Genomic DNA, 14,404 nt, shown 5'->3' on the forward strand with positions numbered 1-14,404 from the left:
GCCAATGTGAGGATAAATGAACTAAAAACATGTAGTTACTTGGAACAATAACCAGCATATAGCACTGTAAAGACACAGAAAAAGACATAGCCCCTACTGTCGTGAACCTTAAAATCTAGTGGGAATTCTAAATCATCAATAAATGATACTATGGCATTATTACCATGATACGGTACATGAAAACAAATAGGAATCCTAAGTTTGAGAGTTCTGGACAGGTTTTCAGGAAAAAGTGGACAATTTTCAACAGGCAACAGTAAAATGAAAGAGGTGAGGAAGTATTCCTGAAAGAGAAAGACATGTGCAAAGCCCCCAGGGCTCTAGTTTTGACAAGCATGGCAAAAGCCTGGATTTAGGGCAAATCAATGAGAAATATTTTAGTATTTGTCACTTCTGTAACAGCCCTTCAATCAGGACAGACTATTAAGAGAGAGAAGAGAGAGACACGAAATTTCTAATAAATGAGGGTAAGATGATACTATGGTAACTTCTGAAAGAGAAAAGACAGAAATCACTGTTTAAAAACATAAGACTTTTTATTATCCTTTACTACTGGTTGGGTTTTTTGGGTTTTTTTTTTTTTGGTTTTTTGAGTTGTTTTTTTTTTTGCTTCTTAGGGCCCAACCCATGACATATGGAAGTTCCAAGACTAGAGGTCAAATGGGAGCTGCAGATGCCAGCCTGCCCCACAGCCACAGCCACTCAGGATCCGAGCCATGTCTGGAACTTATACCACAGCTCACAGCAACGCCAGATCCTTAACCCACTGAGCTAGGCTAGGGATCAAACCCACATCCTCATGGGTACTAGTTGGGTTCGTTACCACTGAGCCACAACAGGAACTCACTGTTGGTATTTTTCAAAAACAGATTAAACTGTCCTCCATTTTTTCAGTATGCTGGTAAAAGGAAGTTGTATGACTGAAGAAAAAAGCACATGAGTTAGATATGAATCTAGATCCTCTGGCACCAAGTCCAGAGTTCTATTCACTATATGGGGGGGCGGGGCTATCTTCAGTTTCAGACATAGGTCAAATTGCAGTTTCTCCAAAAAATTCCCACGTTACATTTGCCCTTGATAATGCAAATATTTCCTATTTCCATTTACACTTTAGTCTGAAACAGAATCCCACAAACTTAATCAGACAGGATATAAAAGTCATTAAGACCAATGACCAACCTAAAATCAAATACCCTAAAACAACATCCTGGACCACTTACTTTAACTTGAAATGGCTACTTTCTTCTTCATTATCTTTTTTTTTTTTTCTTTTTTGGCTGCACCTGCAGCACATGAAAAGTTCCTTGGCCAGGAATCAAAGCTGTAGCAATGCTAGATCCTTAACACACTGTGCTGGGCCTGGGGTCAAACCAATGCCTCTGCAGAGATGAGCTGTATCATTAACCCACTGTGCCACAGTGGAAACTTTAGTTTTTGGTTTTTTTTTTTTTAAATGGCCAGTCCTGGGCCATGGACTGAATCTGAGCCACAACTGTGACAACACTGGATCCAGATCCTTTAACCCTCTGCACCAGGTAGGGGATCAAACCTGTGCCTTCACAGCAACCCAAGCTGCTTCAGTCAGATTCTTAGCCCACTGTGCCACAGCAGGAAGTCCTCCTCCTTATATCTAACCTCAATCTGTTAGGACTGTGCACTGAGAAAATACAGGCCTGGTGCTTAAATGACACAGAGTACAGCATGAAGTTATAAGATCCTTTTGGCAAAGAGGCATCATTATGACATAGGTGATGGATACAAAGGTGACGCAGAAAGTATGCACAATTCTGCCACTCTAAAATGCCTATTCAAAAGCCATAACGGACTATTCTTCTCCAATAGCTATAAAGAAAAATTTGTTAATATTTCATACAGATTTAACAAATCTGAGAATTGGTCATTTGATAACCAATAAATCAGAAGGTAAAATGAAAAACCTTGCCAAAACATTTACTAGCTCAACTTTTATTATCTTTACTAATCTTTTCATTCTATTCTTTGATAACTCTAAATGTCCCTACTATACTTTCATAAGCTTAACAACACTGACTTTTGCTTCAACCTGAGGATGAAATATGGAACACCAATTTCTATAATAAGAGTGACTATAAAATACAATTCAGCCCAACATTTAGCCAATCTCTCAAAGCACAATAAACCAGTTTTTTTTTTTTGTTTGGTTGGTTGGGTTTTTTTTGCTTTTTAGGGCCGCACCTGTGGCACATGGAGGTTGCCAGGCTAGGGGTCTAATCAGAGCTGTAACTGCTGGCCTACACCACAGCCACAGCAACAGTGGATTGGAGCTGCATCTGTGACCTACACCACAGCTCCCAGCAATGCCAGATCCTTAACCCACTGAGCAAGGCCAGGGATCAAACCCGAAAACTCATGGTTACCAGTTGGGTTCATTGACAGCTGAGCCACGATGGGAACTCCCACAATAAACCAGTTTTAGATTAGCTATGATATATCCACTTTTAAAAAGAATTACATTGCAAGGAGAAATGTTATAATAAAATTATCTAAAGTAACCAGAAAAGTACAAATGGCTTCGAGATGACTAAATGGAGACATATAGCCAAATCAAAAGTCACTGGTTAGGGAGTTCCCTGGTGGACTAGTGGTTAGGACTTGATACTTTCACTGCTATGGCTCAGTTCAATCCCTGGTCTGGGAACCGAGATTCCCATAGCATACTGCTGTAAAAAGACCACAGGCTATAGTTTTCCCCCAGTTCAGCTGCTAATACAGGATCCTGATTCTATCAAAACTAAGATTTGAACACAGATGTTTAATTCAAAAAAAAAATGATAAAAGTGGAGTATCATGGATTATCCTTTCCTAATTATGAAATACCAGAAGGCAAATTCTATGTTTAGTAATACCAATTTCCATTTGATAGCACTTTTCTGGTTTCTAAAGAGCTCACAGGTACACCTCATTAACAACACCAATGCATGTTAGGATCATCATGTAGCTGAGAAATCTGAGACACACAAAGTTCACTTGCCCAAGGTAAAAAAAAAAAAAAAATCAATAAAAATGTGGGGGTGGATTTTTTTCAATATTTGTTCATTCAACAAATATCTAGATTGCTAAGACTGTTTGTTAGAGACTAGTCAATGGTAGAGAGAGACCAGGCCCTTCCTCTCCAGGAGTTTACATTCTAATGGAAGAGAAATAGTAAAGAAATAAACACATTCAACATAGATAATTTTAGATAAATGCTATAAAGAGAACAAGGTAATTGGAGAATCACTGACTACAAAATGGCACAACCAGAGGTCAGAGATTGTCTAAGGAGATGATACCTGAACTGAGACCTGAATGATGAGGACAAATCATCCAGGTAAAGGTCTCTAAGAACATCTGAGGCAGGCAGAGGAAAATGCAAGTATGATGTCCTAAAAGAATGATCTTGCTCAAGTGGAATGAGGAAAAGGAGTGTTTAGAGAGTAGGCTGACTATATGGAGTCCATAGAACATTCCAGGAGATAGGTGAGATGATATGATTTACGCTTTAAGTTTATCTTTCGAGCTGCTATATGAAGAGACAATTGTAATACAATCAGGTAGAGGCACCCTTGAGCTTCAAAAGTACTGCTAATGGGTCTAGTACTTGGAGAACATTCCTAGAAAGTACATACATGGATGCTTTTTGAGACCTCATATATACATTATACACTTTATGAAACTTCATAATTTTTAATGGTAAATTGTAAAGATGTAAGGGTGGAAGCAGAAAAACCAACTAGAATGCTACTGTAACAGTCCAAGACTGAGGTTTTGGTTAACTCAGGAGCAGTGGGAGCTGAAAAGTACGGGAATGTGGAATATACCTCTGAAGCATAGTAAACAAGTCTTCTTGATGGAAAAGCAAGAGCAGCAATCAAGGATGACCAGTGGTTCTCACTGTGGAGTGATTTTTGCCGCCCAGGGGATATCTGCAATATCTGGAGACATTTTTTGTTGTCACAGTTGGTATGGGAGGGTTGAGCTGCTGGCACCTACACGTAGAAGTCAAGGATGCTACTTCACTACAATGCACGGTAGTAGTATAAAACAAGACTTATCTGGCCAAAAAATGTCAATAGTGCTGAGGCTGAGAAATCCTGCTCTAGACTGATTCTAAATTGTTCCCATCCTAGAATACCTATACTTCCAGAACAATCTACCAAAAACTAGAAATGGAGGTCTTTACTTAGTTTTAATATTTAGAGACAACTAAAACTGTGGTATACACGAACTAAAGTTTATCTCTCTGGTTAACACTATGTTGATTAAGACTGATTTGTATATGTCTAATTAGTAAAATATGAAAAAATCAATTACCAATTAATAAATGTCATTTATTGGGCAGACTAAAACAATTGAAAAAATATTATTTAGTAATACCACCAAATGCTGCTTTTAGTTGGTTTTTTTTTTAACCAGTTATGCTTAAATCTGTAATCCAATAAATTCACTGCTTTCCCAAATACAAATTTCCCCCAAATCTAAATAGATGGCTATGCACAATTAAAAAGATAATCAGAGCTATAAATGGGTAGGATGGTAAGAAAAGCTCATTAGAGGGAAATGATGCCCCACGTGTATCTATGTGCATGTAACTGCTTGGTTATCTGACTTATTTTGGTCCTTGAGCAAGTGGACCCAGTAATTTTAAGTATCAAGAAGACTACAGCACACAGTTCTCTCTACTCATCACCAGCAATGGGAAAAGTACACTTTGAAACCTAATTCACAAAACCCAAAATACTTTACATGGTAAAGTTCACTTTACCTCATTCTTTGTCCCCTCAAAGGAAAGAATTTAGGGGTAAAAAATCACTGCGATCGACTCCTAAAGCATCCTAATGAGTCTGAAACTACTACCATTAAATTATATGCTACGATATGAGCTGAAGGTCTGAAGGAACGTCGGAAATTACCCGGTAACTGAAGTAGATAACAGAAAATACAAATAATAACAATCGTCATCATCATCTAGCCCTGGGACGGCAATACAACACATTATATTTGAAATCTCACAGGCTGCAGCTGGGGAAAACTATTTCTAAGAAGCCATATGGTCAAATTTGGTCAGGAAATGGATGCTGTTCTCAACTTCAAGGAGCTCAGTAAAAGTGGCCAGGGATACGTACACACACACTAGGTTACAAAACCTGTTTAAAACTGAACTTTAGGAACAATCACGGTAAGGTAAAGAAAAAGGCAATCATAACCTCAGAGCCTCACTCACATTATTTGCACAAAACCTTCGAAATCAGCTCCAGAACTAAGGCCCCCACCCTGAATTCATCCCCTCTTGTGACAAAACTAAGAAATCTGACAATCTACAAGTAAAATACAGAGACACTTTACTACCCTGAAAATCACGCCGCGTTCCCGCTAGGCCGGGCGGACGTCTTCCGGAGCATCATCGCGCCTCGTAGCTCGCCCAATTCTCCCAGGTGCACTTCTGGAGGCAGCGCTCTCAAGAGTCACTGTTGCGCTGTCGTTACGCCTATCGACGTCATCCCTTCCCCGTGGATACATGGCACGACCCTCGGAGGGAAACCCACCCACACTACTTCCCTGAGCCGGCGACTGATAAGAAACTACTCCTTTTCTTCGGGCTTTCCAAAAGTCGAACCATCGGCTCCCGCACTGCCAGTCTTACCCACCGCCCCCGGGTGACCACCGCACAACTTCAACCTAAGAACACAAAGAGGAGGCGCCTAAACGATCCCCATTCTCGCGAAACCTAAAGACAATTCTCGCGACATCTCACTGCCTTCGCCCTCCCCAGCCCCACCCCCGTACCAGCTCGTAGCCTCAAAACACCGCGAGATTTTCTCCTTTCAGTCTCCGCCCCTTTACGGCACGATGGTCGCACAAGAATGTGATACAGCCTCGACGGCCGCCATTTTCTTTCTTTCTTAGCAGTTGGCAGAGGGGTCTCTACGAAGAAGCGGTAGCGGCCACTGTAGTGTAAGCATGGCAGATTATTCAACAGTACCTCCGCCCTCCTCTGGCTCAGCTGGTGGTGGAGGCGGCGGCGGCGGCGGTGGGGGAGTTAACGATGCTTTCAAAGATGCGCTGCAGCGAGCCCGGCAGGTAAGTCAGGACCGCGCGGCGGGATCCCGAAAGCTCACGGTAATTGGCCGCTGGCTGAGTAGGCCGCTACTTCGCGCCTGAGCGAGAGAAGTGCCCTTCCGGGCTCTGAATTGTGAGGAGTCTCCTGTTTCCCCACGTTGGTGTTGCCGATGAGAGGCTGGAACTCGGTTTTGTGTCCTCGGTGTTTAAGCCACTTGGAACCCCGACGCGAACTACGCGAAGATGGCTTTAGGTTTTTCTCCCGCTTCTGCGGCACTCACGCTTTTTTCTCCAAGGAGTTAGATTTCCTTTTCCTCAGAGTGAACATCATCCTCCATGGGATAAAGCGCGGGTAGTTTTACACAGTAGTGTGGAAGCTTCTGGTAATGAGTTTGGCAAAGGACTAGGGTCCGTCCGCAGGAGCCATAGTAAGGAAAGGTATCTGTCATTAAAGCATTTTTTAGACCTTCCAGCCCATTCGAGCTCTCTCGCAATTAATCTTTCGGTGCCATAAGCTTTCACACCTACAAGAATTACGAGAGCACTGGTATCCCGGGTTGGAATCCCTCCTTAGGGCGGGATTGACTTGTCTTCTACCGTTCCTTCTCTCTTATTTCTCAAAATGGCTTCAGGCCCATTATACCCGAAGTTTCAATTTGAATCTACCTCTCAGTTAGGAGTCGTAAACTAAGCAGACCTCTTTGTATTACGTAGGTGCGTACATTTGCCCTGAAGTCACTTCTTTCCTAAACGAAAGCTGTTTAAAAAAAAAAAAAAAAAAGTATGTTGTGCTCCATGATGTAATTTGAACTTTGCCTTCGTTAAATTCCCTTAACATAATTGTAACTTTAGAATATTGTTGGTGTGGACTTGGTGTTTAAGCAAAAGTAAGAATCTTGTTAAGATCCAATGCACATTAGGTGCTAGACGCTTTTTGAGTAGGCTGTTAAACTAATGGTAATCAGAAACTAATCTTGTGGTGTATTTTCACTGCATTAGAAGTTGACTTCCTTAACCTACTTTTCACCCTCCAGTTGGTTAAAGGATTGTTTGAGTCAAAATCCATAAAATCTGTAGTAATGTAGCAAATTGCCCGTACTTTTATAGTATGAACATATTAATAAAAATGTACCTGTGCTTGTTTATAATCAAAATTATTCCGGAGTCAACAGAAAGACATTAATAAATACTAAGTCTGTGATTTCTTCACTTAATTTTTATTTATTTTTTCTGAACATGTTTAGAATAGCAACTGAAATATTTATCATGACAGGGACTCTGTTAGACAGGTTTTATCATAGATTGGATTGGTAGACTCACCTGAATTATGTTATTCAACTAGCATATTAAATTAAATTGTGCCACACAATGTATTTAGATACTGGAGACTTTTTTTAATGTGTTAATTGGGTTTTTGCCTTATTTGAAACTGTGATATAGTCAGAGTAGACAAAATAATGGTCACTGTTAATTCATCCATTTGTTCTGTAAACATTTATAGAGTTCTACCGTGCATCAGGTACTGTACACAAAACTAGGGGAGTGGGGTTCCTTACTGCCAAAGTAAAGGACTGATATTTTAAATGAGGCATTAAAGAATGAGAGTTTGACCAGTGGAGAAAGAAGCAGCATGTTCAGAGATTTGGAGGCTTGGGGGATGAAAGACCATAACAGTGAAGTCACTGGAGAATAGGGTTGAGTGGGGAAGGAGGGTGGAAAATGAGGTGAGAAAAGGTGGATACAACCCTCTGAAGACAGGTTAGCAGCTTTTTTTAATATAGAAATTGTCCTCAAACTATGGAATTTCTTGACCTTTGCTATATGCCAATAGGTCAGCTGCCCCATGTCCTTGCTGTAATGATTTACAAAGGTCTTTACTGTAATTTGATTACAGACTTGATCTTAAAATCTGAGTTTCTGCAGAATTGATCTTAAAGCTAAGATTCTCAAGTTTAGCATTTGAGTTGAATTACCCCTTCTGATTACATTTGAGAATGGCCCCATATACCGATTGTAGCTGATTTTCTGATTGTATAAGTGAAGTATAGGGGGAAATGCTTGGGTGAAATGAACAAGTTAATATCTGGACTACTTTTTCCTTATCTGTATTAAATGGATACTGAATTACATTTTCCAAAATCCCCATTTAACCTTAAGTTTCTTTTTTTTTGTCCTGAGTATTGTGCTTTGTTCTTTGGAAGGAAGAGGTATAAGAAGAGCTTCTTGCCCTCAAAGAGCTGTGTACTGATGGGGAAGGTCTTGGCATTTCAGCTAGACAGTTCTTTGTTATGTGGGAAAGCAGAACAAATGATTAGGATCCGTGGTTCCTATCTGTCTAGTAAATGCTAGCAGCATTTACTCAGCTGATTGTTGCCATCTGGCAGTTTAGACCAAGTTGCCCAATCTTTTTTCCAGAGAATTCTAATAGCTTATTTTTTTATGTGAAGTTTCCAGATTTTTATAATATTCTAGCACGAGGGCACTAGATTGCTTTTCTAGTTTAGGGTTTTCAACCTGTATACTTTAGAAATTTATAGGTCAAGGTTGAAATTCTTGGGTTAGCTCACATTAATGACAAGTTTTGTCTCTGAAACATTGGGAAATTAAAATGTACCTATCTACTTTTTTTCCCCTTAAGGTTATTTGAAGATAGAAGTGAATCAGAGACGGAGACTAAGTAGAGTGGGAGATGTAGGTTAAGCAAGAATGTCAACCCTCATCACTTACCCTCTAAGTAACTATTAAATTAGTCCTTAAGTACTCACTTCTTGAATCTCTTCCTTGATAATTATAAAGGTAATTCAGACTGCATTATGTTGTTTGAATGCAATGAAATATTTAACAGAATTGTTGGCTTTTTACTTACCATTAATTAATCTCTTCCGTGCAAACAGATGTTTGAGTGCCATCTCTTTAAAAACATTTTGAGACAGGTTAGCATGGTTATAATAATGAGCAGAGATTCCTGAGCTATAGGGAGGAGACAATGTTAATAAAATGGTGGCCTAGTAAATTTCTAGCCTCTTCACATTTCTTTTTTGCTTTTTAGGGACGCACCTGCAGCATATGGAGGTTCTCAGGGGTCTAATCAGAGCTACAGCTGCCGGCCTATACCACAGCCATGCGGGATCCAAGTGGTGTCTGTGACCTACGCCCCAGCTCACGGCAATGCCTGATCCTTAACCCAACTGATCGAGGCCTGGGATTGAACCTGCAACCTTATGGTTACTAGTTGGATTCATTTCCACTTCGCCACAGTGGAAACTCTGCCTCTTCACATTTCTGATGCATAAGAACTGAATCCATTAGGATCTTGCCCATAGTAGTACTCAGTATTTATTGAAACATATCTTTAGTGAATTAAAATAATATGAAATGAAATACTGTTTTGAAAATAATTGTGTTCTTTTAAAATACATGTTTTTGACCAGTACAAATACAAACTTAAGTTTTTAAAATTAAATATTTAAGTCTTGTGAATCCTACTTTGTTGTTAAATTATAATGCACTTATTTGTTCATAGTAACTGGCAATTTATATACTACATATTAGGCTCTATGCTAATTCATATCTTACATGAATTCATTTAATTCTCAAAGTTATCCTACACTGCTAAGTGTAGAAATTATCTTTTTTTTTCACACAAAAAATAAATGAGGCACAAAATGCTTAAGATTTGGCAAGGTCAAAACAGTACAACAGGAGAACCAGAATGACATCCCAAAACCCAAGCACTGAAATTTAGGAGATAGTCATTTTTGGTGTTTAAGTAATTTACTTCTGAAAATCAGCTTTTTGCTTTTCTTGTCGCTTGTGATTTTGTTGTTTTAATCCTTAAAGTCAGATAGAATGATTGGTAGTCTCTGAAATTTCCTTTGAACTCCAAAATTCTTGGGTTCTGGGGAAAATCAGTAAAGGTGGAAATTGCTAAAATGGTGAAAGCACCAAAAAAAAATTTACTCCTTTGAAAAGTAGGGAGGATCCAAATGGAAAGCTTGGATTTATATTGTAAATTAAGATCAGAAGAAATTGTTTGCACTTAATTCTACTAGTCTCATAAGAATTTTACATAGTTAGAGGTTGGATCTTAGGAATTACTATTTCTCTTAAATTAATCCTGTGTAGTGAAGTATGTCTTTTCTATTTATCTTGGAGAATTGTTCAGATATCCAAGATACTAGTATTTTTACTAAAAGCTCTTCTCTGCTGTCTTTTTATTGGTGTTTTGTTGTTGTTTTGTCTTTTTAGGGCCAAACTTGCAGCATATGGAAATTCCCAGGCTAGGAGTCAAATCAGAGCTGCAGCTACCATCCTACACCACCGCCATGTCAATGTTGGATCCTTGACCCACTGAGTGAGGCAGGGATCAAATCCGCATCCTCGTGGATACTAGTTCAGTTTGTTATCCCTAAACCACAGCAAGAACTGAATATTTGAGATGGTGTTAATTGATACTTCTGTGTGGATCAACTTTCACTTTGATTTGGATAGTTTTAGAACTATTCAGTTAATAGTAAGGTATAAATAAGTAATCATTTTTCTCTGTGCAGAAGTTCCTTGGAGTTAAAAGAGTGCTGCTTTGCAAACTCATAGAGTTTATAAAGGCTAACTACAGAAGGTATAACCAGCCTAAGTCATTTTTCTTTGTTAGTATCATTGTCCTTTCTGACCTGAAATACTTTCCTTACGACATCAATGCTCAGCAGTTTATTAAAGTTCCTAAGGAACAGTTCAGATGTTGATTGCTTGAAAACTGAAGGGTGGAAAAACAGTTTTCAGGTATGGTAAGGAAAACTGTCAAATAAGATTTTAATTAGATTAAAGATATGAGTAGGCTTTTGAGAAAGTGAAAAATGATTAAGGTGGGTTAAGAGTGACCAAAGCTGCAGAGTCAGGAAGTACCTATTGTATACTTTTTTTAGTCAGGCATTTTTATACTTAATATGCTTTGTGTTAGATGTTTGCATTTATAGATGTGGAAAAGGGAAGTCTAGGAACCCTAGGAAGTACATTTGATATATGGGAACAGATATTTATCAGATAGGACTTATGTGATACATACACAATTCAATTGTTGACTATTTTTTTTATTACTCAATGAATTTTATTACATTTATAGTTGTACTATGATCATCACAACCAAATTTTGTAGCATTTCCATCCCAAACCTTCAGTGCATCCCTCCATCCCCCTCAAGTTGTTAATTACTCTTAATCCTTCCTATTTTATAATTACAATGAAGTTTGTGGCACCTGGTTTAGTTCTATGTCAGGATCTCTGGGAGAATCAGTCACCAGAAGTTTCATGTTCTGTTTAATTTTTATCATGGAAAATTTCAGACATACTCAGAATTCAAAGAATAATGTCATGAACTTTAATGAGCTCATTACCAATCTTTGGTGATTGCCCCTTATAGCAACAATTTCCATGGAGATATGTAGAAATTGACTTCTCCACCATTGACTTACTATATAACCTTAGTTAAGATACCTCTTAAAGATTATTTTTTCAGATGTAAAATGGATATCTGTCTCAATAAGAACTCTTCCTCGTAGAATTATGATGATTCAATGACAGTATGAGTGTAAAACTTTTATTATAATGTAAAGTTTGGCCTGTTGCTGGTCCTCAGCAATATTAGTTCCATTTCCCCATTCATAGAAAAATTCAGTGAGTATCTCCTAATTGTGCCCTACTTGTGACTTGAGGCTGGTATTTCTTATATGATGTCAAGTGCAGCCACTTCCTTGCCCCATTCTAAAAGCCAAGTTCCTTTTTTTTTTTTTTCCCATCTTTTTAGGGCTGCACCCACAGCATATGGAAGGTCCCAGGCTAGGGGTCGAAACAGAGCTTCAGCTGCTGGCCTACACCACAGCCACAGCAAAGCCAGCTCCAAGCCGCATCTGCAACCTACACCACAACTCACAGGAATGCCTGATCCTCGCTGAGTGAGGCCTGAGATCAAACCTGCATCCTCATGGATATTAGTCAGGCTTGTTACTGCTGAGCCACCATGGGAACTCCCTAAAAATTAAGTTTCTAACAATGAAATTATTTATGGTTCTATAGTTGAGACTTTTCTTAGCCATGCAACTTCTCAGGCTTTCCTTCGTACTTCCTTTCCTTCATACTTCCCTTCGTACTTCTCAGGCTTCCCTTCTCAGGCATGTTTCTTTAGAAAAAATTGTCCAGTAGAAGTATAATGCAGGTCACATATTTTATTTAGCCCAGCATATTTAAAATATCACTATTTTAGCATGTGTTCAATATAAAAATTTTTGAGATGCTTTTACATTCTTTGTATTTGAAGGTTTCAGTACCTGGTGTGTATTTTACATTTGAAGTACATCTCAATTTGGACTAAACATATCAAGTACTCAAATAACCAAATATGGCTAGCATTTACCTTGTAGACAGCTTGGCCTTGATATCCTGAAAGATGTTCACATTCTCTCTGTGCCAACACGTCTTTTGAAGAGTCATGAGAGAGAGCCATGGAAAAGATAGAATTAGGATCCAGATTTTCCTCAGAGCTAATCTTTGTCAGTCTAAAGATTCCTAATTGATTATTTCTTTGTTTTAATAGAGATGTAACAGAAGCTTAATTCCAGATGATGGTTATTTGTTAACTCTAAAGTTATTAATGGTAGTGATAAATTGAACTGAAATTTTTTTCTATCAAATTAATTTTCTTATGTAATAGATATTTAGCATGGCAGTATGTGAGGAAGCTTAGGACTGAATACTTATGTCATAGTTATGATGCTCTCCTTAATGGTAATGTGTTTTGTTTTTTAAGATTGCAGCAAAAATTGGAGGTGATGCAGGTACATCACTGAATTCAAATGACTATGGTTATGGGGGACAAAAAAGACCTTTGGAAGATGGAGGTAAGTTATAGCCATACATATCTTAAATTTTTTTACAGAGTTTTTTGAAGTTATTTTCAGTATTTTTCAAATGTTCTTCTTTTTTGAAACATTACTTTTATCATAAGGTTCCTAAAATTGTAAGGTTTATATTGGCCTCAAAAAGGAGAGGAGGGGGAAAAAGAGACCTAGACAAGGTAGGTAAAATTTGAGTTAACCAGCCAGTTTTGTCTTATTAGAAAACATCATTTTCCCCCTTTTAAGATTGTGCCAGATTGACAGTTTGCACAGACAACTTGTTAATAAACTGAACAAAAATATAAAATGTTTAGGAAACATTTCACTGGTTCTTTCATCATACATTAATTAATCTGAGATGCTGTATTTTTATTATTTTGCTATTTCAGATTTCACTTTAAAGGTTGAAGTTGCTATAGTTTGCTACTTTAGTGTGTTGCAGGTTATACCACTTTTTGTTACTTTTCTGTTTGTTTTAGTACCTCGTTTTGTGTTTCAGGTTTAACTCAAAATGTGGCTTAAAACAGTAGATATACAGTGCCTTGAATTTTTAAAAAAAAATAATTGTTGAAGCTTCTGAACTTAGAAGTCTGCACGTATTTTTTGTTTTAGATTTGATGTATGAATTTTGATACATTTTCTTTTTGTCCTTTTATTTTTTTTTAAGGAGGATTCTGAATGAGCCTATTGAATGTATTTGTAGCTTTTGACCAGGAGTACTTGGTTTCCTTTTATTTAAGTGTCTTTCACATTTACAGTGAGGTTTTAATATACAAAAAAATGAGCTAATGATGCTTCAGATGTTGTATGTAATGTATTCTTTTTATTTTATGTGTAGATGGCTCTTGGACAAGTCCGAGCAGTACAACACACTGGGAGGGAATGCCCTCTCCTTTTAAAGGCAGGAATTTTTATTTATTACCTGTGTTCAGTATGTAAACGTGAAATAAACCAGTGGATTCTTAAATGGACACAAATATTTCTTGGATTATGTGTCTGAATTTTTGCTGCACAACATTCTGATGTTTAATCATTTAAGTTTGAAGGGGGGAGGAGAATGTAGTACTTTCAGCTGTAGGTTGCCTATTCTAAGGTATGCATTGTATTCATCTGTAAAGGATGTAGATAAAGATGAAGTCATGTAGTTGTCTGAGTTTCTGCTGAAGTTTATGCTGTGAAATGTTTGGTTAGGAAAAATAGAACAGCTTAGATTGAGATTGCCTTGTAATGTGATTTTTTATTTATTTTGCATAGCTTTGTGGTCACTGTCAGATACACTCAATTTTGGATATGTCAAATTTTCACATTTTGATAGTTTTTTTTCCTTCCAATCTTCAGTTTCTACAGTGGGAAGCATCATTAGACTTTAGCATGTGATATTTTGCTAGTAACGGACTGAATATTTTGTCTTGTATCATTCTAAAGTGCTTAACATACAT

General features: G+C 37.9%; 2 protein-coding genes across 24 annotated transcripts in view; one reads left to right on the forward strand and one right to left on the reverse strand.

The window, feature by feature from the left end:
• DNAJB4 (DnaJ heat shock protein family (Hsp40) member B4) overlaps nucleotides 1-5,703 on the reverse strand; it is a 36,746-nt gene extending 31,043 nt beyond the window's left edge. Inside the window, exon 1 of one of the 2 annotated variants that reach the window (XM_047794334.1) lies at nucleotides 5,368-5,703. The gene's annotated coding sequence lies outside the window, so the exon portion shown is untranslated. Of the gene's footprint in view, nucleotides 1-3,839; nucleotides 3,861-5,367 lie in introns of those variants that run through there. The other variant, XM_047794335.1, reaches the window with a different exon arrangement.
• Nucleotides 5,704-5,851: 148 nt separating this feature from the next.
• Nucleotides 5,852-14,404, forward strand: part of FUBP1 (far upstream element binding protein 1) — a 37,119-nt gene continuing 28,566 nt past the window's right edge. For 8 of the 22 annotated variants that reach the window (XR_007136713.1, XR_007136712.1, XR_007136711.1 and 5 more), the window contains exons 1-3: nucleotides 5,852-6,099; nucleotides 12,878-12,968; nucleotides 13,804-13,866. Coding sequence is in view for 16 of the 22 variants with exons in the window: in XM_047794306.1 (XP_047650262.1) it covers nucleotides 5,980-6,099; nucleotides 12,878-12,968; nucleotides 13,804-13,866 (274 nt within the window). In the remaining 6 variants the exon portion in view is untranslated. The remainder of the gene's footprint in view (nucleotides 6,100-12,877; nucleotides 12,969-13,803; nucleotides 13,867-14,404) is intronic. The other 14 variants (XR_007136716.1, XM_047794319.1, XM_047794320.1 and 11 more) reach the window with 6 other exon arrangements.

Source organism: Phacochoerus africanus, chromosome 8 (assembly GCF_016906955.1).
Source record: "Phacochoerus africanus isolate WHEZ1 chromosome 8, ROS_Pafr_v1, whole genome shotgun sequence".
NCBI classification, from domain to species: domain Eukaryota; kingdom Metazoa; phylum Chordata; class Mammalia; order Artiodactyla; family Suidae; genus Phacochoerus; species Phacochoerus africanus.